Source organism: Manihot esculenta, chromosome 10, assembly GCF_001659605.2.
Source record: "Manihot esculenta cultivar AM560-2 chromosome 10, M.esculenta_v8, whole genome shotgun sequence".
NCBI classification, from domain to species: domain Eukaryota; kingdom Viridiplantae; phylum Streptophyta; class Magnoliopsida; order Malpighiales; family Euphorbiaceae; genus Manihot; species Manihot esculenta.
In genome coordinates, this window is record NC_035170.2 from 27109076 (window position 1) to 27131965 (window position 22890).

Below are 22890 nucleotides of genomic sequence, written 5' to 3' on the forward strand. Positions count from 1 at the left end.
CATTAATCTTTTAATTGTTTAAATTTTTATTATAATCCAATTTCACTATAGATTATTGTTGAAATAAAAAAAAATATTTTTTTTTACTTAAAATTATTAATTTTCTATAATAGATTATATTTAGACTTTTATAATTTAAAAAATATGACTAGATTTTCAACAATAATTTCATATAATTTTATTACAATATTACTAATTATTTCTTGATCTATTGTTGAAAATTAAGCTATTTGATAAAAAAATTTCAAACAATTTTTAAAAACATACATTTACTTTCAAAATTAAATTGCATTTACACCCTTCAAAAAATCTTCAATAATTTGGAAAGGAGAAAAAAAGAAATTCACACATCAGGTATATCTATCATTTTTCATTTGAAAAAGAACAAATGAAGCAGAAATTTACAAAAAAAAAAAAAAGAATTAAAAAAAAAATCTGCAATGGCTGTTCCACATCACTTTGAGATCATCCATAGATGATCACCATTAGCCATGAAGAAGCAGCCAAGAAATCACATGTTCACAATATCAATCTCCATGAGGAGTTCATATACTTGAGCTCAGCTGTGCTTGAGATATCTGCAGAAAAAGGTTGTATGGATGGTGTGTGTACAAGTATCTGTTGCTGTTATTTATGAATGTGGCCACCAACCTTCATCATCTGATCATCAAGTTGAAGGCCTCAGCAGAATCAAATTTTTAAATATTAGTTTGGTTCTCTAAGTGTTGAAATGGATCTACCCAACATTTGTCTTCCTTCACAGCATTTCTCCATCTGTCCCGAAAAATCTGCATTTCAATGGAGGACTGTCTTCTTACCTGTATAAAGATCATTACTCCATAAAAATTTTCTCTTGAACATGGGCATTCTTGAGATTATAAATAAGAACAAAGAGAATAAAATTTTGCAGTTTCTTCAATGGTAACCTCTAATCTCTTGTCGACTATATGGGACTCTGATGGCTCCTGCAATATCAGAGATGAAAAGTTATTACTTTTTGATACAGAAGACTGCAACAAAATAAAAGTATTTGCCGAGGCAGGAGCTAAGCAGCTTACAGCAAATTGCTTCTCATGAGGAAGATGAGCTTGCGAATCGGAACGAGAATTTGACTGCAAAATAAGCCAACAGGATAGTGAGATGCATGTTTGAAAGCCATAATGAAGCATAATGGAAAATGGAATAAAAATACAATAGATTGATGAACGAAAAATATTCCATTACATTTCATTATTCTGCTCTATTAAAGTAACATGCTCGTTTTTGTTATGATTTTAATTTATTCTTTAAAGGCTTTGAAGCTTGGATTGATCAGTATTGCAACAGGAATATGAAAGAATACTTGGACCCTTGCACCCAGGATCTAACACCCTATGCGCTATGATCTGAACGAAAACAAGCTAAAAGAACAAGTAGCGAGCCGTTGATTTTTCAGCAAAAGAATTTTGATGGGAATAAACTGGTCAGTCCTAGCTACGCCCCAGAGAGAGTGAAGATGAAGGGGGCAGCTCCAAAATTATTTGTGCTATCAATATGTGGACAAGGACTTACCTTAGATCCATTGAAGACACCAAGAGTTAAAAGACCCAGATGAACAATGTACTCAGAATCCACCACACCAACATTTTTCGTTCGATCACCCTACAAAATAGTAGAACTATCACATCAATATCTCAGGGAATCATATAAATTCATGGGATTTGGAAAGTTACCTGTGCACAATAACCAAGCTGGATATCCAGGCCCCAGGCGTGGATCAAGTCATTCTGTACAGATAAAAGATCTTTAATGAATGATTATAATGAATGCAGACATGACACAGAGATGACAGTGCAAAATAGGCTATATCGACTGACCAAGTAAAGTGGTAAAATTTTATAGAATCACTAAGGGCAGAACACAAATAGCACCTTCTCTATCAAGTTTGATACAGTAAGATTAGCAATTTACCGATCATTATGTCCCAGAACGCAATCAAGGATCAGAAGTAACTTATTACCATAACATTGCAGTCTGGTTTTTAGTTATTGGTGGCTGAGTATGTTTTTGTCTAGTGCTAGTACCACCCTAGCACCCCTCGGATTACAAAGTGAAAAAGACTTGGTGAGACAGTAACTATACCTGGATCATATGCCATACGCATCGCCAAGCTGCTCTTGAGAAGACAGGTGCCATCATTTCCACCCACCTGCATTAGCAGTATTTATTTTCATGGCGAAGTGTGCTTATTGTTCAATTTGTTAAAAAGATGGTAGAAAGGAACTACTCTGAAATAAATAATCAAAATACAAGTGAGAAGAATTGGTCATCATTTACCCTATGCAAGGAGGAGAAGTGCTGTTGTGATAACACCTTCCGCTGCCTTTAAATTTATACATCCTCCTGTTAAAAAGTAACCCCAGTTAAACTCAGATTTTATGTCTAAATTCAAATTGTTCATTGTTCAGTCAAAGGGAATCTATAAACTCTGCATTATTAGTTACAACAATAAATAATATAGACTACGTGAACACATCATACGTACGGAAAACTACAACCTCTTTTTGTGAAAGAAAATACAATAGACTTTTCTCACTGTAAGACAATAGGGTCCATGTCAAATCCAAATCTTTGACATGTCAAAAGTTCAAGCATATAAAAAGGGGTCACATCCCCTTCAGTTCCTAAAACTATTGCATTATTCTTCATCTACAGAAAAAATACTGATAGCAAATCTGATGATCTCTCCCCAGTTTGTAGAAGATAAGCAGCCATTTTAGTCACTCAAAAACACAAATTTACACTGACCTGTGCACCTTTAATTTTGGTTGACGTGCAGTAATTGGATGGTACACTGCTGACTTGGTAGGATCGAGGGCAGGCTGTGATATTTCAAGTCCCTCATCCTTAACAATTGACAGATATCTGGAAAGGAATTATTGTATTTAATATGTTGTTTAAAATTTTCGATTAGAAAAAAATTTCAGAATAACACTCAGCATTGCAAAAATAAACGAAGATTCTTTCATGTTGTAATTAATATGTTAAAAACTCTGATCTTTGAAACTAGTTACCAAGAATGTTAGCTATAATGTAACCATTTACAACAAAATGACACTATGACAACCAAGGCCACGAGTTCTTGTAAAGTAATTGTGAGGATTTACAGAACATGAAAACTAATACACTTTTACTACTCAGTAAGTGACCACACAGTATTACTTCATATATTTCACTGTCCTACATAAAGTAGTATTCATCAGCATTGAAATTCAGTACCATATCTGAGTTGCAAAACATGCATACCTTCCTGGATTAAAATTTTCAACTCCAAGGTCTTCATCCCAAAGAAATATATAGTCATACTCAGCAACAATGTCTGGATGCAGAAATCGTTTTGCAAACCACCTGTGATGGAGAAATGTTTCCACTTGAGAGTAACAAATATAAGCTTGCACAATTCACTATAAAAATGTGTGCACAGGCAAAAAAATGAATAGAATATATGATCATGCAGAAATAGATGCATTCATCTGTGCCCCTTGAGCACACACAAACACAAATGTGCTGGTAGTATGTACCCTACCAAGTGCCAACACAAGAATCTATGAGGCAATTACTTTGGTTGATAACCTTACCATTTTGTTTGATTCACTGCAGACACATGGATGACATGATCACTCCATGGCAAATCCCTCCATTTATCCACAACACCATCATAATGAAAGAGCATCACAACGAACTCTTTCAAAGGAAACTGCAAGAATACAACAAATGTCAGACATGCACATGGAAGCCAAAAAGCTGTAAGGATTGACAATCACCTTCTTAATAATTTGGTCCACTAGTTCTTTTTGCTTAATCCCAACAGCAAGTGCTAATAAGCTCGTTGAAGGCTTTGCCTTGTTCTGACACCCAAAACAAAACAATACAAGGAACAGAGAGAATTTTCATAAGCATAGTGCATGTATTGTTGCTTCTTCCTAACAGAAACATAAGTTAAATCCAATACTTACATTCACACAAACTTCTCAGATACTAAACACTATTTACTCGAATTCATACAGACATAAAGCACCAAATCCAGTCTTTAAATACATGACCAGTCTAAATTCTGAATCAAAAGATTATCACAATGCTTTCAATCATACAAGAACAGAATAACTTGTCAATAAATATGGCCTCATGAACTACTACCTTATGAGGTTAATGACACGATACAATTAGTGTAAGATGAAACCCAACAGTAATACCAGTATTATCCCCGCCATGGTTCACATTGCAGGAACAAAATGCATGATCCCTCAGTAATATGAATCCATCAATAATATAAATCCAATAGAAATTTCTACAGCTTGAAATTATCATATACATTTGAACAATTCATACAGTTCAAGTTCCTTCAATCAGATCATATATTGTACTCACATCTTCCATGTAATTGTTCCATAAAGGCCGCATTTCAAAGTCTGACGTTTTCCTAACAATTCCTTCAGGCAATGCCTCGCTTCCAGAAGACCTGCAATGATCCTAAGCAAAACAAGTTGTAAATCAGAAAGATAGCTAAAATGACTTTACATAGCACTATGCAGTAAACTTATCATTCCAAACCTGTAAAAGGTGCTAACCTTGCATTTGTTGGACGTTGTACTCTGCATTGTCTCAATGACTTGCCATCTTGTCAATCTCTGCATAAATGATTTCCAACAAAAAATCATGTCTATAATAGGTTGTTGATCTGTAACTAGGGCCCAACTCTATGTAATTCACTATGAATTGCCCCCAACATGGTTGTTGCTCTTTTACATATTTAAGGAAAGCTAAAAGTTCTGCAAATTTCAAAGGGATGAGGTTCTTTATAGGAATGGATATACCAGGCGAAACTATATTTTTTTTACTTGAATAATTTGCCAATTTTGCGTATTTATAGTTCATCTATCAACATACGCAGGTTAAACCTTTCATATGATCAAATTATAAGAACTTCAGAAAATTACAATCGAATGTCAAAAGCACCTGAATCCTTGTCCTTCCACTCACAGGTTAATGTTCACATCTAAACCATCTTAAATCTCAACATTTGTTTGTGTATGTGCGTGCATTTCATGATATGCCTCCTACTTTCAACCTCAGCAAATGTCACTTTCACATCTATATTTCATTTATGTATTATTTTTATATCAAACAAAGTGGTTGGCTGCCATGATCAGGCCCAATCAGTAATATCTGTAACACTTGTCACAAAAAAAAACAAAGGTCTAAAGTCTGTGTGCGTGGGAGGGTTTAGGTTATCAAATTACAAATCCCGAGAACAAAACCAACGCTGCAGTTTTCTTTCATTTAATCATAAATCACATGTGACCTCTAAGCCAACATTGAATGTATAAAGGTCCTCTTAGATGAATGAGAAATTATCAAGTGAACTGAAAACATCTAAATCCACTAAACAGCCAACAGCCATATGATCCTTTTCAGCAGAGTGAATTTCAAAAAGAAGGGATTAGAAAGCAGATGCATACTTCTTTATCTTCACTTCCAAAGGATGAATAACCAACGAAGTAAGCAGTACAAATCAAAGAAGCTGCAAAGAAGAGAGTCCAAAGGCATGATCTGCTTTTGGGATCTGATTGTACAGAAACCTGAAAAGGCAATTAGACACGGAGTAATGAGAAATTATAATCACATCTTACTGGGACTGAATTGAGATAGTAATGTGGAATTGCCACAGAAAAAGCAGCAGACAGAAGATAAGGAAAATTAAGGGGATCAGCAAATATCTTACAGAATGCTAAGACTTAATCAATTTGTTTCAGGAAAAGAAAAACAAGTCACTGAATTACCCAGATACACATAAAGGGACTGGTTTTTTTAAACAAAAAGCGTTTAAGAAGGAGTAACTATCCATAAATACAAAATAAAAGACAAAGTTCATAAGAAAATCCATATGAATCAATCTACAAGTCAAAAGACAAATCATTTCTTAAACTGCTATCAATTCAATTCTGTGTGTTCCCTTCATTTCAGACAAAAGTAAGAAATCTTAGGAGACCAATTCGTAATGAACAGAAAAGTCAAGCAACGAGATACAATTCCAAACCCATAATCTTAGAATTACAAGTATTGTCATTATATTCATTGTCATAACTCAGAACAACAGTTTAAAAAGAACAAAAAAAAAAAAAAAAAAAAAAAATTCCACCAACTATGACATGGCTCCCAACTTTGGTTATGGCAAAAAGTTCAGAATAACGTGAACCTAAACTCTTCAATGTTACAGATTAAGGAACTTCATTATAAATTCATTCGAAGTCTAATAATAAGCGACCACAAAAAAGCCAAAATTAATAAAATTCAAGCACCCCTTGAAGAAGCACAAACAGGGGTAGGAGAGAATTTCAAAAATAGTATAGAGGATGCTCTATGGTTACTGCTCATTCTCTGTGCGGCCTGTTGGAGAGAAAAGACAGAGACTTTCGGAGGGTAAAAGCAAAAACAAACAGTAAACTCATAAGAAAATCCAAAATTTTACTCTTCACTTTTCCTCTGTTTTCTTACCACCAAAACGAAATACCAGAGAAGTGATCTTTCAATATCAAAAAAAATGGAAGAAAAGCCTCTCTTTTCCATTTTTTTTTCCTTTTTCCTTCCCCTCCATAATTATGACAAAAAGTTAAATCGAAAAGGTCATCATAAATCATGAGCAAAATTAAATAAAAAGAAGAAAAGAACAGAGCAGCAGCTGATGAAGTTCATAGATATTGAAGCACAACTATTTCAAAAAGCCAAAAGAACATGAAAAAGAAACCCACTATAGAAAATAGACAAAGAAACTTAAAGTGGAAGCTTACACAATTGAGACTCTTCATATTTCAGGGAAGAAGGAAAGTAGAAGAAGCAAGCAGCAGCAACAACAACAACAAACAGAAAGAGAAAAAAGAAAAAAGCCCAAAAGGGAGAGGAAAGGGACACTTTTGGAGTTATATTATCAAGTAAGAAAATTAAAACAGAAGCCTTCGGTTTTTAGATAAAGCAAAGAATCCTAATCCAAAACCCAAGAGAAGAGAAAGTTGATGAGAAAAAGCATAGCTACAAGGCCATGTCAAAACGGAATAATATGGAACTCCATGAGCATGAGTTGGACAAAACGGTGACGTTGTAGCAGGAAACAGCCAAAAGTCCAACTCTTTTGAAAAGTTAAAGAATCCCATAGGAGAGGGAGAGTTATGATAGGAGTGAGTTAGGACTGGGGTGATTTTATTCCATTCCAACAAAAATAATAGATTGAAATTGAATTAATTCATAAATTTAATTTGATTTTATATATATTTTTTAATTTATTTCAGTTTAATTTTAATTTTTAAAAAAATTTAAATTAAATTCTATAACAAATCAAATAAAAATTTTAAACAAGCTGTATTGCACCAGAGAGTCTATAAAGAATATCTGGAAAGGTGGCGGGGACCCTGTACTAATATTACTCGCGCGCGTATAATAATTCATAATACCCGCTATAAACTGCTTGCACGTGGTTTGCTAGCGGTCCCACTGCAAACGTGGCTGAGAAACTATCTTCTAAGATGTCATTATTGGACCGTAGACCCATTAAAGTTTTTTCTTTTTTGAATAAACTCATAAAGTTAAGCTGGAAATCTACAAATAAAAGAATTTTTATTTTATTTTATTTTTATTAAAATGAAAGACACATGAAAGATCAACATTAGCTCGATTTAATTTGAAATTAAATTAAATTAAATAAATTAAAAATTAAATTTTAATATTTATAAAAATAAAATCAAATTAATTTTTATTAAAAATTAAATAAAATTGAATCGATCTAATTTAATTTAATTTGATTTAATTTTATTAATTTAAAATTTTAATAAATTTTTTATTTTTTTTATATTATTTTTAATATTTTAAAATTTAATTAAAATACACTATTATCATTAATTGAAATTAATTTAATTTTTTTAAATTTTTTTATTAAAATCGAACCGAATGAAAATAATTGAAATTTTTTAAATTAAAAATTAAATTAAATTAAAATAAATAAAAATTTAAACTAAATTTTTAAAATAGTTTAATTCGATTAATTTTTTTAATTTAAATTAAATACGATTACTCTAACTATCATAATTTTTATTAAATTTTAAAAATTATATTATAAATTATCCTACAAAATATAATATTATATAGGTATTATGCGTATTTCATGTTGAAGATTCGATTAAAGGATCATATCTAATAATGTCAAGAATTATCTTTGACTTTTCGTTGTGATAATCCTTAGTTATGTAGATAATATTCTAAATTAAAATATGAACTTTAATTAATATTTTATTAACAACGTGAAAATTTATAAAATGTTAATAAATGAATATATCTAAATTAAATAAATAAACCAAATTCATTTAATTCATACCTTACTTAGTCAACAATACTTTTATTTTTATCTAATGCGCCATTTATAAATTTTTTTTTTTGAAATAGGGGTTGAGGAAGTCGAACCTTAGAGTTTCATTTATGAATTTTAAATCTTAAAAAATAAGATTATGCTTGAGTTTATATGAGAAGAAGGTTGATAATTATTAAATTAAATATGATAAAAATATATATTTTTTTTAATTTATGTTTAAATGTATTTTTTAATTTTTATTATAAAAAGTTAATATTTAGCAAAAAGACTAAATGTTAATCTAACGACTATTAAATTTGTTTTTATATAAGATTAAATTTATATTAGGCATAATTAATTTAAAAAATAATTCTTTACTAAGTTGTTTATTAATATTCTCAAAAGTCTAAAATTGAAAAGCTTTTAATATATTATTGGTTGGGGCAAGTATTCGGTCGGTTTGGATTCAAAATCGAATCGAATTAAATAAACCAAAAATTGAAATTTTAGTATTTATAAAAATCAAATGAAACTGATTTTAGTTAGAAATCGAATCGAACTGAATCGGTCTGATTTGATTTGATTCAGTTCGGTTTGATCGATTTGAATTTTTAATAATTTTTTTTATTTTTTACACTTTATTTTTAGTATTCTAAAATTTAATCAGAATATTTTAACTTTGATATGATCTAATCTCTTTATATTATTAAAAATAATATACTATTATTACTAATCGGTTTAGTTTAATTTTTAAAATTTTTCTAATCAAAATTGAATCGAACCGAAATGAAATAACTGAAATTTTTAAATTTAAAAATTAAACCAAATCAAACCAAAATAAAATTTTAAATTAATTTAGTTCAATCAATTTTTTTAATTTGAATCGAATACTGCTCGCTCTTAATTATTGGCTTATTGTTGATGGGCAAAACGTAAGGTAGAATTGAAGCATTGAAGCATGTGAGCCAATGGAAAGATAAGAGAAGAAACCTTTGTTTTATGTTTATACCATTAACATAAAACACAAACAAAAGCTTTTGGTTTTAGATAATGCAGCCCATAGAAAGTTTACGTGTGAGGGAAGACAAAGTTGCAAAGGCAAAATTTTTGTCAAAATAAGAACCTTCTTGCATTGAGTAGTGGTAATGCGAATGGGATGTTTCACTATCAATCATTTAATAATAGCAATTAAAGCTTTAATGGGTTTTTCTACACTAATTGCTTAGTATGAAAAATTCTATTGCATCTCGTACATATATCCAATTAATTAAAACATATTAAGTATAATAGAGCAGTGTATGTGTTTGTGAATTTTGTCTAAATAATTCACACTCTTTTCCTTTATTTTTTTTTTTAGTCCTCTAGTGATGTGTAACTACTACCTGCTATAGTAGATTTAGTTAACCCTCATCCTACTACAGTAATACATGTCGTTATCATATAGAGTCGTATATATGGATGTGTTGTCATTTTCTCATCGTGAGACGGCCATTTAATTTATTTCGGTGCTTGTATTGACATAATTCGAATACGGAGGAGTCTATTCCCACTGACCCGTCAAGTCATGTGAGTTAAATTTTTATCCGTTGGGTCCGAGTCTTGTTCTGCCCGACTTGCCCGAGAGTGACCTGAATTACGTACCAAAGGATAGGTTTGCATATTGAAATTACAGTCTAAATTTTTTAGATGGATTCGACTGTGGTCCAAATATCAAATACCCAATAATTATCGATTAGATTTTATATAATAATTTTTTTTTTTATAAACCATTCAATCTGCGAAATTCACTATCATACTAATAATTAGTGAGTATTGAATTTGAATGAGTAATTTTTTTTTTTTAATTTAGAAGAGGTTTCATTACTTTCCATCAGAAATTAGAACATTAAAAAAAAAAAAAGAAAAGTCGAGATAGACAAGACCTCACTCTTTAAGACCAAATTGAGAATCTCTATATTTAACTAAGGTGTGAGCAACAGAACAATTTGAAAGTTGAAACAAAAGAGAAATAAAATAAAATATAATGGCCCCATAATAAGAAAAACTGCTAATGAGTAGTTGAACATTATTTTCAGTCACTGCAATCATTGTATGGTGACTCCACTGAAAATCTCCCCTATATCCTATGAGCACTGAAAATCTCCCCTATATCCTATGAGATGGACGGTGGTTCGCAGGAAAATGTCTATTGGAAGGGAGTATGAGCTTATTCAATTAATCCTATGATTATTTTAATAATGCTTTCATTTCAAATAGACAAATTTATTTTTTTCCCCTTTCAATCCATTGCAAATTAGCTATCTAATGTATTGTTAAAAGGATAAAATTTATTAATTATAAAAATAATTTAACAATATAATAAAATAAAAAAAATAGTATATTACAGTTATAACACAATATTCAGTTTAAATTAAAAAAATCTATCGAATCAAATTAATTTAAAATTTTAATTTAATTTTTTATTCATTTGAGTTTGATTTTTAATTTTAAAAGTTTCAGTTATTTTAATTCGATTCGGTTTTAATTAAAAAAATAAAAAAATCAATCTGAACCAATTAATGATAATAATATATTATTTTTAATAATATAGAAAGATTAAATTATATTAAAATTAAAATATTTTAATTAAATTTTAAAATACTAAGTGAAGTGTAAAAATAAAAGATTTATTAAAAATTTAAATTGATCAAATCGAACCGAATCAAATTAAATCAAATCGATTTGATTCAATTTATTTTTTAATCAAAATCAATTTCGATTTGATTTTTATAAATATTAAAATTTTAATTTTTAATTTATGGATAAATTTGATTAATAATTATTAAACTTTAATATATAATATTAAAATACATCCTATATATGCATATATAAAAGAAATGAATTTAATAATGTTGAGAATGAGATAGTGGCATAAACATGTGATTATCCATAATTAAGAAATCACCTCCTTTTGTTTTCTTAATTATTTTCCTTTTATTGGAGCCCCACGTTCATTTTTCTAAACCACATGACTTGGATCAAGTGGCTGATCAGTCTGTGCAAACACAAATCATTATAGATTTGTTTAAAAAGAATTTTATTTATGTTTATATTAAATGTTTTTTTAATGAAAATTAAAAAAAAAACACAATTGTAAAATTTATGTAAAAATTAATAAAAAAATTAAGCCATCTAACACCGTCTTATCTCTATTGCATCTTTTTTTACATATATATAAAAAGGAAATGAGAAATTTTATAGAATTGTGTCAATCGGAGGCTGATTTTCCATCTATGGGCCTTAGCCTTAGCAATTACAATTAGTTGGGGTTGGATTTATACCTAAACTTGGATCGCCCCAGTTTTGTTCAAAGCTTTTTCACCAAGCATTGGCCCATTTTATCAGAAAAAAATAAAGGCATGATGTGGGAAAATGGGGTATGACAAACTTGAATGCATTTCATAACTGCTAATTTAAATATTTTATATTAAATTTATTTATTCGAAATTTATAATTTTAAAAATAAATTTAATATTATTTTTTATTAAACAACTTTCAAATATGAGAATATGTTCTCAATTTCTAATCTCTACATAACTTTAGCAAAATACTGTATGCTTCTCGATCTCAACAAGGAAAAGGAACCTACAAGCTGGACGAAAGAAGATGAACCTCTGAGCAGAGGAAAGTTAATGGATTACAGTGGCAATAGACAAAAAATTAATGGAAATAAATTTTCTCTCTCGAAAATATAATGAGAGAAATGACATATTTGCAATTTGTGGCTCTACCATTCTAAAATATTTTCGACAGGCAAAAACTCAATAGAAAATTGCATAACTTGTAAAAGTTTTTTTTTCCCTCATTTTTAAATCACCTGAAATCCCTTTTACTTAAGCTTTTGAATGGAAAGATTTTATTCATAATTTATAACTCCTAATGTATTACCTTTAAAATTGAATCTGAATATTTTTTAAGTGTGCAGCGATTACTTAATTATTGTTTAATTTTTATAATATATCAATTAATTTTTATATTAATTTTAACGGTTAAATATTATAAAAAATTAAAATATTCTTAATACTAATTTATAATTTTTTTAAAAAATTAAAAAATTGACTAATAAATTTTTTAAAATTATAAAAATTAAATAATAAAATACTTAATAATTAAAATTAATAAGAACTTATTAGTAAAATTTTTAAAATATTAAAAATATTTTAATATATTTTTTAAAACTAAAAAATCAATTAATTAATTTTACTATATTATAAATATTAAATAATAATTTTCTTTTTTTACCCCTTATTCATAAAAAAAAAAAAGCAAATGATTGTGGATGTAAACGGGGTCGTTTCTTCATAAGCGCTGTGTTTCGCTGACCCAGTTACTTCCAAATCGATGGGCCACAAATCTGTTTGGAAACGAAGAAAGCGTACGTTAAGAAAAGATGCGCAGGGATTATAAAAGGTCTCCATCACCTCCCTGCGCAAATTAGGGCTGGTCCTCGATGAAAATTCCGCAGTAGTTTCACACTTTACAACAAAAATGTATCTTGATTGATTGGTACCTCTCTCTCTCTCTCTCTCTCTCTTTCTTTTAAAATTTTCTTTTTTCTATTATGATTTGGGTATTTAATTTGTTAGATTGATGTGGGTCTAATATAGCTGTATGCATGTTTGTAAAATGAAGTGAAAAATAAGGGATTTTATTCTTCTGTTTCATTGATTTTATTGTATAGGTAATCTAGAAATGTTGGGAAATCTTAATGCAATATGGGAATAGTGTTTTTTCTTTTGGGGTTTTGATTTTATTTTGTGTCTTCATATATGTAGCTATGAATTTCTGCATTATTTCTTTCTATTTTTTTTAATTATGCATTTGAATGATTATGATGTCATGCAAAGAATTCTATGAGCTTAAAACTACCATCTCCTTTTGAAGAATTATTATAATAGAACTTCAATTTTATGATCACTTTCAATCACAGCAAACGTGAATTGTTTTAAGTTTTAAAGAAGGAAGCTTTTTGAGAGTTTTAAGGAAGGCATCCTATTTAGCTTTCATTAACTTTCCATGCCAAGAGCAGCTTGTGAATTGTTTTAACTGCAATTTTTGAATTGGAAAGCTCATTTTTGGAATCCTGAATTTAATGGGGTGGTGAATGCAAAGATATAGGAGAAATTTCTGGGATAGCTTAAAAGGGATAACTTCCTTACTACATTAGCAATCCATTTCTATAAATGAAGACAATAGTATAATAAAATAAGGATATTCCCATGCATGCTGATTTATGTCAACAAGGCTGCTATATCATCCATTCTGTAAATTTTCATTTCAACGTATATTTACTGCACCAAGTATGAATTATACAATTTTCTATAATTGTGTGGCTTGTAGTATATTTTGTCGTGTAGGATGTGTTAGTTTCTTAAGTAATTTTCTATTGGTTTAGTTAGTATGGATAATATGATGTGATTGAAACTTGATAAATATGATATTGAAACTTGATAAATTTTCTGAACTCTGAAGTGAGCACTTTTAGTTTTTGAATTTTGAAGAATTGTGTGATTATGTGACTCAATTTGATTATCCATTGAATTTTTTTTTTCTTAAAAAAAATTATTTTTCTGATTATTTTTCAGTTTAGTTTCATTTGTAGATGCAAATAGTTTAGTGTCTAAATTGATTATTCAACATTCAAAACTTACTATTCCTACATGATCTGTGATCCTTGAAAAATCATTTATTTGCATGAAACCAAAATGTTCTTGTAGAATTTATAAATTTTGATATAGTTTATGGTCTTGACATAATATCAAAGACCGATGCTAGTTGTAAATTCAGCCCCTTTGCTGGCAATGCACTGGCCTTTTGTTTTTCACTTTCATTTTGAAGGACATGGCAGAATATGCAGGTGCATCAAATGCAATTGGAAGGGTAAATAATGAGGAAGATGCTAATGTAAAACAATCTGTTGACCAACATAGAAGGTTCCTAATTAGGAGGATTTAAATCTTTGGAATTCTAGTTAGGCTTGATTTAAGGGATTCTATTCTCATTATAAATATTCCTAATTTAGATTGATTCTTTGTGTATAAATACTCAAAACTTGTAAAGATTAATTTAATCAGAATAGATTAAAAAATTCCTCTCAAATTCTACATGGTATCAGAGCCTAGTTCTCAGATCTGCAGCTTCGGTCTGTCGGTTTAAAATTTTTTTTACGACGGCTTCTTGGGTCTCAAATCTGCCATCTCTAGATCACCTGTTTAGGGTGAGTTGTTTGTGTCATCACCCCTACCAATCAAAATCGCGGCCTGAGAATGGCCTCCTGTCCAATTCTGGTGACCGGATGAAGCGCGTGTAGCCCACACGCGCCTTCCTCTCTCTTCGCTTTGATGCCATGCGCCGGCGCGCGTTACCTTTTCCGGCGAGATCCGGCGGCTTCGTCTCCTCTTTTGGTGTCGATTCGGCTTGGGTATTGTAGCATTGGGTGATGTTTTGAGGTTTGATACTCTGGCTAAGGTGATTACCCGTAGTAGCTTTGGATTTGGCTTTGGCGACTACTGTTTGGGTATTCTGCCGCTTGGAAATTTTGTCTCTTGATCTACTAATTCCATTGGTGCTTCGATGGTTTTTTCAGGCAATGATCCTTTCCAGCAGACTCGCCTTCAAGTTACGCTTCTGATCTGCTGGACCCTTGCCTTTTACGTCGGTGAATAGTAATTCTTTCTTACAATAATTTTTCATTGTTTTTTGATAGAAAAAGGGTGGTGTTTTTTTGAAATGGCAGTAACTTGTGTGGGTAATGTATGGACTTTGATAATGCTTTTGTTTCGTCTCTTGATTTTGCTCCATGGATTATTGATTCTAGTGCAAATAGACATATTACGGGCTCTTCTGAAAACTTCTTTAATTAGCTTTCTTGTCTACAAAAAGACACTGTCAGAATTGTAGGTAGTTCTTCCACTCCTATATCTGGAACCGGTTCTATTGTTTGTACTCTAAATATCAAACTATCCCCTGTTCTTCATGTTCTTTATTTCCCTGTTAATCTTTTATCTGTTAGTACTCTCACCAAAGCACTCAATTGTAAAATTAAAATTTTTCCTAAACCTTCAAACCGGGAAAAGGATTGGTAATGGTAGACTGCATAATGACTTATATATATTGGAAGGGAATCTGAGTTTGAATTCACTTTGGGCTCTTTTTGGAAAAAAATCAGGATTTCAACCAGTAAATTATACAGTGGTATCGACGGTTAGGACGCCCATCATTCTTTGTGATAGAGAAATTTTATCCTGATTTATTTTCCAAGCCTCAATGTGGTTCTTTAGTTTGTGATGTTTGTGAGTATGCTAAGCATACAAAACCTCTTATCCCTCCAGTAATAATAGGAATACGATCCCTTTTGAGACCATCCATTCTGACGTTTAGGGATCTACTCAAATAGTCTCACTGTCTGGTAATCGTTGATTTGTTACTTTTATTGATTGTCGCACTCGCATGTCTTGAGTTTATTTAATAAAGGCAAAGAGTGATGTGACTTTTTGCTTTCAATTTTTTCACAAGATAATTTGTACTCAATTTGATGCTAAGATAAAAGTTTTGAGAACCAATAATAGTACAGAGTGCATGGATGGCCATTTTTGTACTTATCTAAAATCTAATGGGATACTGCATCAAACTAGTTGTCTTTACGCTAGTGCTCAAAATTGTGTTATTGAAAGAAAAAATACACCTATTGGAAGTAGCCCGATCTCTCTTTTTCACCATGAATCTTCCAAAAACCTATTGGGGAGATGCAGTCTTAGCCGCAGCTTATCTTATTAATAGAATGCCTCTCAAAACCCTTGCCTTTAAAAGCCCTTTAGAGGTGCTACAAGAGAAAAAATGCTTATATTGTTCCACCAAAAGTGTTTGGATGCACGTGTTTTGTTTATATTAGGACAGATGGGAAGCTTGATCCGAGGGCTATTAAATGTGTGTTTGTTGGGTATTCTCCCATACAGAAAGGTTAAGTGTTACCACTTTCCATCTTAAAAATATTTTGTCAGTATGGATGTTACATTTGGAGAGACTGAACCTTACTTAAGTACTACTCCACCTCTTTAGGGGGAGGACAATGAGAGAGAAGAGATAATTCATATCCCTATAACTCTATAACGTTTTACTGTAGAGGAGACTACTATACAGGGGAATATTATTGTTGATTAGGAGACTACTATATAGGGGGAGACTATTGGTGATTAAGTTGGACGTTTGGATAAACTAGATTTAAGGAGATACTCAAGAAGAAACAAAACAAAAGCAAAAAAAGCCATTGTGCAGCCTACTCAGTGTCATAAATCTTTCTCTTCTCCATTTGGTGAGTCATCCCTAAACCTTGAGCCATTTGATGATCTAAATAAACCAATTGCTCAAAGGAAAGGAGTTAGATCTTGCACAAAACACTCTATTTTTAACTTTCTCTCTTATGATTCTCTGTCTCCATCCTATAGAGCCTTTGCCTTGTTTATTTTATCTGTATCTATTTCACAGGATTGGAAGGAAACTCTTATAGATCCTAAGTGGAAATGAGCTATGATTGAAGAAATGAAAGCACTGGAAAAAAATGAGACCTAGGAGCTTGTCACTCTCCCACCTGGGAAGAAACTTATTGGCTGCAAATGGGTGTTTACTATGAAACACAATGTAGATGGATCAATTGAAAGATTTAAGGCTAGACTAGTGGCCAAGGGATACACTCAAACCTATGGAGTAGATTACCAGGAGACATTTGCCCCTATTGCCAAAATGAACTCAATCAAAGTATTGCTATCTTGCGTTGTCAATCTTGACTGAGATCTCTAACAATTTGATGTGAAAAATGCATTTCTTCATGGAGATTTGGAGGAGAAAGTGTATATGAAAATTCCTCTTGGATTTGCTGATAAAAAAATAGAGGAAATGTGTGCAGACTAAAGAAGATTTTGTATGAGTTGAAGCAGTCACTCAGAACTTGGTTTGATCGATTCAGTAGAGTTATGATTTTCTTTAGCTATCAACAGAGCAATGTTGACCATACCCTATTTATCAGAGGATAACACTGAAGAGATGGCTTGGCTGAAAAAGCTTTTGGCTCAGGAGTTCGAAATTAAAAATTTAGGAAAACTGCAATATTTTCTGGGAATCGAGGTTGCCAGGTTAAAGAAGGAAAATCTTTATTTCTTATAAAAAATATATTCTGGATCTTTTAAAAGAAACTGGTATATTAGATTGCAAATCAACAAAAACTCCCACTGAGAACAATTACAGGATACAAGTAGGAATTGGTGAATCAGTAGATATGGGTAGATATCAGATATTGGTAGGCAGACTGATTTATCTTTCGCATACTTGATCAAACATAGCATATGCAGTCAGCCAGTTCATGCATGATTTTCGTGAGTCTTACATGCAAGCTATTTTTCGCATTTTGCGATACTTGAAGTCTGCTCTTGGAAAAAGTCTCCTATTCTCTAAACACGGTCATCTTCACATACATTCATTCACAAATGCAGATTGGGCTGGATCCCTCGACGATAGAAGGTTGACTAATGGTTACTCTATACTTGTGGGAGGAAACCTTGTTACTTGAAAAAGTAAAAAACAAAGTGTTGTTGCTCGATCAAGTGCTGAGGAGGAATATAGAGCAATGGCACAAGGCGTTTGTAAACTCTTATAGTTGCAGAGATTGTTAGAGGAATTGAAACTATTGGAGAGGGACAAGCTCCTCTTGTACTGTGACGACAAAGCTGCCATCAGTATAACTCACAATTCGGTTCAACATGACTGAATAAAGCACATAGAGATTGATCGATACTTTATTAAAGAGAAGTTAATCAATGGTGTCTTAAGGTTAGATCATGTAACTTCCGATGACTAGCTAACTGATGTGTTTACTAAAGGCTCAACTTGAGGGGAGTGTTGACCAACATAGAAGGTTTCTAATTAGGAGGATTTAAATCTTTGGGATTCTAATTAGGCTTGATTTAAGGATTTTTATTCTTATTATAGATATTCCTGGCTGATTCGTTGTATATAAATACTCAAAACTTGTAAAGATCAATTTAAATTAGAATAGAATAAAAAATTCCTCTCAAATTCTACACAATCTCTGTTCCAACCCTTAGAAAAAATCGACTGAATTTTACAGAACCAAATCCAAACAGAGGGAAAAAGTAACATAGGGAATATATCCAAGTTATTATATAATCACCCAGCTAGAGAATTGGACTTGTGTTGCATGCAAATGCTGTGTCCAGTGTGTTCCCTCCAAAAAATTGGAAAAGGTTACCATCTTGCATTTTACTTTATGGATCTTGCAACTCAGAAAATTCTGAAATAAACTAAAACCAAAGGTAAAATTGATGGAAGAGAATCTGGAGTAAATTAGTGGATAGTTGTTTGATTCTTGGTTGAACAAGGTCATATTTAACTCAACATGTATTTCTCAGAAATTCAGAGGGAAAATTGGTGAATTTACTGATTGTCTATTTATTCAATGATTCACAAAACCTGAAATGTTATAATGCATGTAGGAAACTATTTTGTGATTTTTAGAATGGAGGCATTGTCATTATTAACTGTCAAAGATGAGAATATCTTAATGGCCATGGCATTATAGTTGCAAGCATTTTTTATGAGTTGTTCTTTTTGGGTTAGCAGCATTTTATGGAAACTTGCTTATAGAAATATGTTGAACTTGTTTAACTATAGGGCATGAAACAGCCTGTTTATCTTGTTGGCATGTTGGACACAGGTTTCTAAGTTGACCTCACATAGGTTAATGAGAAACATGATGTCTGAAGAGGCTGGACAGATGCTTGTGGTTTATGATGAACCTTCAGAGCAACGATCTCTGTCCTTGGATGATACCAGTAGCACAGAGGAATCACCTGATGAAACCAGACTATCACTAGAAACTAGTAATGATGCAATTCCATATGTTGGGCAGAGGTTTGCTACCCATGATGCAGCTTATGAATTCTACAGTGAATTTGCAAGGCGATGTGGATTCTCAATCCGCCGTCATCGCACAGAAGGAAAAGATGGGGTTGGCAAAGGACTCACGAGACGTTATTTTGTCTGTCACCGAGCTGGAAATACCCCTGTCAAAACTGCAAATGAAAACAAGCCTCAAAGGAACAGAAAATCCTCCCGATGTGGGTGTCAAGCATATATGAGGATAAGCAAAACCACAGAGTTAGGGACACCAGAATGGCGTGTCACTGGTTTTGCAAACCACCATAATCATGAACTCCTAGAACCAAATCAAGTTCGTTTCCTTCCTGCATATCGAACCATATCAGATATGGACAAGAGCAGAATTCTCATGTTTGCCAAAACAGGAATTTCGGTGCAGCAAATGATGAGGCTCATGGAGCTTGAAAAATGCGTGGAGCCAGGATATTTACCATTCACTGAGAAGGATGTGAGGAATTTGCTTCAGTCCTTCAGGAAATTGGATCCAGAGGATGAAAGCATAGACTTATTAAGAATGTGCAGAAACATCAGAGAGAAGGACCCCAACTTTAAATTTGAATATACACTTGATTCAAACAATAGATTAGAGAATATAGCTTGGTCATATCCATCATCAATCCAGTCATATGAGATCTTTGGTGATGCAGTGGTGTTTGATACAACTCATCGATTGACTGCATTTGACATGCCTCTTGGGATATGGGTTGGAGTGAACAACTATGGAATGTCATGTTTCTTCGGCTGTGTGCTTTTACGAGAGGAAAATTTGAGGTCATTGTCATGGGCATTGAAGGTATTAGAATTGAAGTAATTTCCCTTTTATCAATCAATCACCTTATACTGTGCATGTAGCACCTTTCAATTCAATTTGATCCAATTTATTGCCCTTATCCTTTTAGCTGGAGCTATCAGCAAAAAGGAAAGTGGAGATTCTGAGATTAATTATTATAAACTCATAGAATAATATTAATATGCTTTTTATGTTTTTATGGATGTGGTATGATTAAGCAGGGTCTTTGTCTTTCTTGTTCAAACTTGTGAATTTGTTATGTAACAGATCCTAACTGGGAATATAGAGGAAAAAATAGGAAAAGAAGAAAAGAAGCAGAGAAAAGAGAGAGAGGAGAAAAGATAGAATTCAGAGAGAAAAGAATGGGCATTTCATTGATAATATTCAGGAATGACAATCTCAGAGCTATTTCAACTTTTTTTATTTCTTAATTTCCTAAAACTGCCAATTACATATTGGAGATCTGGTAACTGCAACTGACTTATTTTCCCTCCAAATTCATGCTAGCTTTTGTTTAGCCTTCTTGCTTTCGTACCTATTCCTGCACTTCTCATTATTATATTTATTCCTATACTTCTCCCTATGTAACAGAATGCTGGGCAAGATCATTGACACTATGCCTGCTTGATATGTTTAAGTCACTTGCATGAATATAGTTTAGTCAGCAAAGTATGGATGAGATCATGTGCATTCTGTGACTGCTAGTCGTAGGATTAGCTTTTGGAATGGTAGTTGTTATTATGGCTGTTCTGACACATGCAATCAATATACAAAGATTCTGTCAAAAAGAGCTCTCTTGCTCCCAAATTTACTTGGTGTTTTTTTGTTACCTTGTTTATATGAAAGGCATTCTTAGGGTTTATGAGTGGGAAGGCTCCACAAACAATTCTAACTGACCAAAATATGTGCCTTAAAGAGGCAATAGCGATGGAGATGCCGACAACTAAACATGCACTTTGCATATGGATGATTGTAGCAAAGTTTCCATCCTGGTTTAATGCTGTTCTGGGAGAACGTTATAATGAGTGGAAGGCAGAATTTCATCGACTCTATAATCTGGAGTCCGTTGAGGATTTTGAACTGGGTTGGAGGGACATGGTTAACTCTTTTGAGCTGCATAACAACAGGCACATCACAAACTTGTATGCCTTGCGGACTCTTTGGGCATTACCATACTTGAGAAGCCATTTCTTTGCAGGAATGACAGCAACTGGGCATTCAAAATCAATTAATGCCTTCATCCAACGATTTCTGAGTGCACAGACTCGGCTTGCACACTTTGTGGAACAAGTATGTTCTCTTACTATTCCTGTCAAATAATCGAGTCAGAATGAGTTTCACATCTAATTCAAAATGCAAAAGGTCCAGTCCTTTCTTCACAGTTCAAAATTGAAATTACACTCTGTTATTGTTAATTTACATTTCGTTTGGATAGGTTACATGCAAGAATAGAAAAGAGGACAATCACACTATTTGTTGCATGATTTCTGTTTCATTTAAGATGAATTCTTTTAAGCTAACCTAATAGATTCACTTATCATGTTTTCAAACATGAGAATTGATAAAAAAATGGAAATCAATTGAAATGAGTTATTGAAGTTTCAGCTGTAAAATCCATGCTTATTCAAATTCTTCTGATCTTTCTTGATGGTGATGTGTATGATAATGTGGAAATTCTCCTGGATTGCCAGTTAGTTGAGTTTGTGTACGACACTCGTCTTTCTGATTTTGAGGAAAGAATTTCTTGTAGTGTAATCTTTTTGGCAACAAACTTGTCCCTGTTATTGACTTAGCTTTGCACAAGCAGGTTGCTGTTGCTATAGATTTTAAAGATCAAGCTGCCGAACAGCAAACAATGCAGCAGAATCTCCAAAACATATGTCTAAAAACAGGGGCACCAATGGAATCCCATGCCGCCTCAGTCCTTACACCGTATGCCTTCTCTAAGCTCCAGGAACAACTTGTTTTGGCTGCCCACTATGCATCATTCCAGATGGAAGATGGCTATCTTGTGAGACACCACACAAAACTTGAGGGAGGCCGGAAAGTATATTGGGTTCCTAGGGAAGGCATCATTAGTTGCAGTTGCCATCAGTTTGAGTTCTCTGGAATTCTCTGTCGACATGCTCTCCGAGTTCTTTCCACAGGAAATTGTTTCCAGATTCCAGAAAGGTATCTCCCCATCCGTTGGCGTAAGATCAGCATATCCCCAGCAAAGCCTCTTCTTAATTCTTCAAATGATCATGGAGAAAGAATGCAGTTATTGCAGAACATGGTATCAACTCTAATAACTGAATCGTCAAAGTCGAAAGAAAGGATGGATATTGCCACGGAGCAAGTTTCGATTCTTTTATCTCGTATCAGGGAGCAGCCAATTCCAGGATCACACGGTGTGAGAGATATTGCTACCATCCATCGAAATCTTTAGCCTAAAAAGAATATTTCTTGAACAGTAGCTGCCTCAGGGGAAACATGCCAACACTTGAAAAAAAAAGAGAGAATTTTGGATGCTCATGTTATATATGTGATCATAATTTTGTAGCTGTGGTTCATGCAAACATACGATCATACATGGTTTTGTATTTTCCTGGCATCATTTTTCATGGGGGGTTTTTGTGAAGTCACTGTTAAATATATAAAATAGAAAAATGGATTTTTGTTATATGCATGTAGGATGTCCTGGATGCTCTTGTTTTCTGGTTTGAACCAACAAGAGATCCTTTCTCAAGTTGCCTCT

General features: G+C 32.4%; 2 protein-coding genes and 1 long non-coding RNA gene across 8 annotated transcripts; 1 reads left to right on the top strand and 2 right to left on the bottom strand.

The window, feature by feature from the left end:
• Positions 1 to 291: 291 nt before the first annotated feature.
• LOC110624913 lies at positions 292 to 7142 on the bottom strand. 5 transcript variants are annotated; one of them, XM_021770358.2, is made up of 15 exons: positions 6828 to 7142; positions 5499 to 5618; positions 4591 to 4667; positions 4408 to 4498; positions 3804 to 3887; positions 3618 to 3736; positions 3286 to 3387; positions 2788 to 2904; positions 2317 to 2382; positions 2122 to 2188; positions 1713 to 1766; positions 1552 to 1641; positions 1059 to 1112; positions 927 to 965; positions 292 to 818 (listed from the first exon to the last, which is right to left on the bottom strand). In XM_021770358.2, exons 1-15 carry the CDS (start codon positions 6843 to 6845, stop codon positions 699 to 701), a joined length of 1218 nt encoding a protein of 405 aa, XP_021626050.1. In that variant the 5' UTR covers positions 6846 to 7142; the 3' UTR covers positions 292 to 698. The 5 variants fall into 5 exon arrangements, with proteins under 5 accessions (XP_021626050.1, XP_021626051.1, XP_021626049.1 ...); XM_021770359.2 differs by lacking the exon at positions 6828 to 7142 and adding an exon at positions 6789 to 6816; XM_021770357.2 differs by lacking the exon at positions 6828 to 7142 and adding an exon at positions 6535 to 6782 and having other exon boundaries at positions 4408 to 4509; positions 4608 to 4667.
• A 5629-nt stretch (positions 7143 to 12771) lies between these two features.
• Positions 12772 to 22815, top strand: LOC110624711 (protein FAR1-RELATED SEQUENCE 11). 2 transcript variants are annotated; one of them, XM_021769975.2, is made up of 4 exons: positions 12772 to 12919; positions 19140 to 20156; positions 21000 to 21443; positions 21961 to 22815. In XM_021769975.2, exons 2-4 carry the CDS (start codon positions 19167 to 19169, stop codon positions 22579 to 22581), a joined length of 2055 nt encoding a protein of 684 aa, XP_021625667.1. In that variant the 5' UTR covers positions 12772 to 12919; positions 19140 to 19166; the 3' UTR covers positions 22582 to 22815. The 2 variants fall into 2 exon arrangements, with proteins under 2 accessions (XP_021625667.1, XP_021625666.1); XM_021769974.2 differs by having other exon boundaries at positions 12773 to 12919; positions 19097 to 20156.
• Positions 15915 to 16784, bottom strand: LOC122724908. Its single transcript, XR_006352335.1, has 2 exons — positions 16546 to 16784; positions 15915 to 16224 (listed from the first exon to the last, which is right to left on the bottom strand). It is a non-coding gene; the product is annotated as an uncharacterized LOC122724908 (long non-coding RNA).
• Positions 22816 to 22890: the final 75 nt, after the last annotated feature.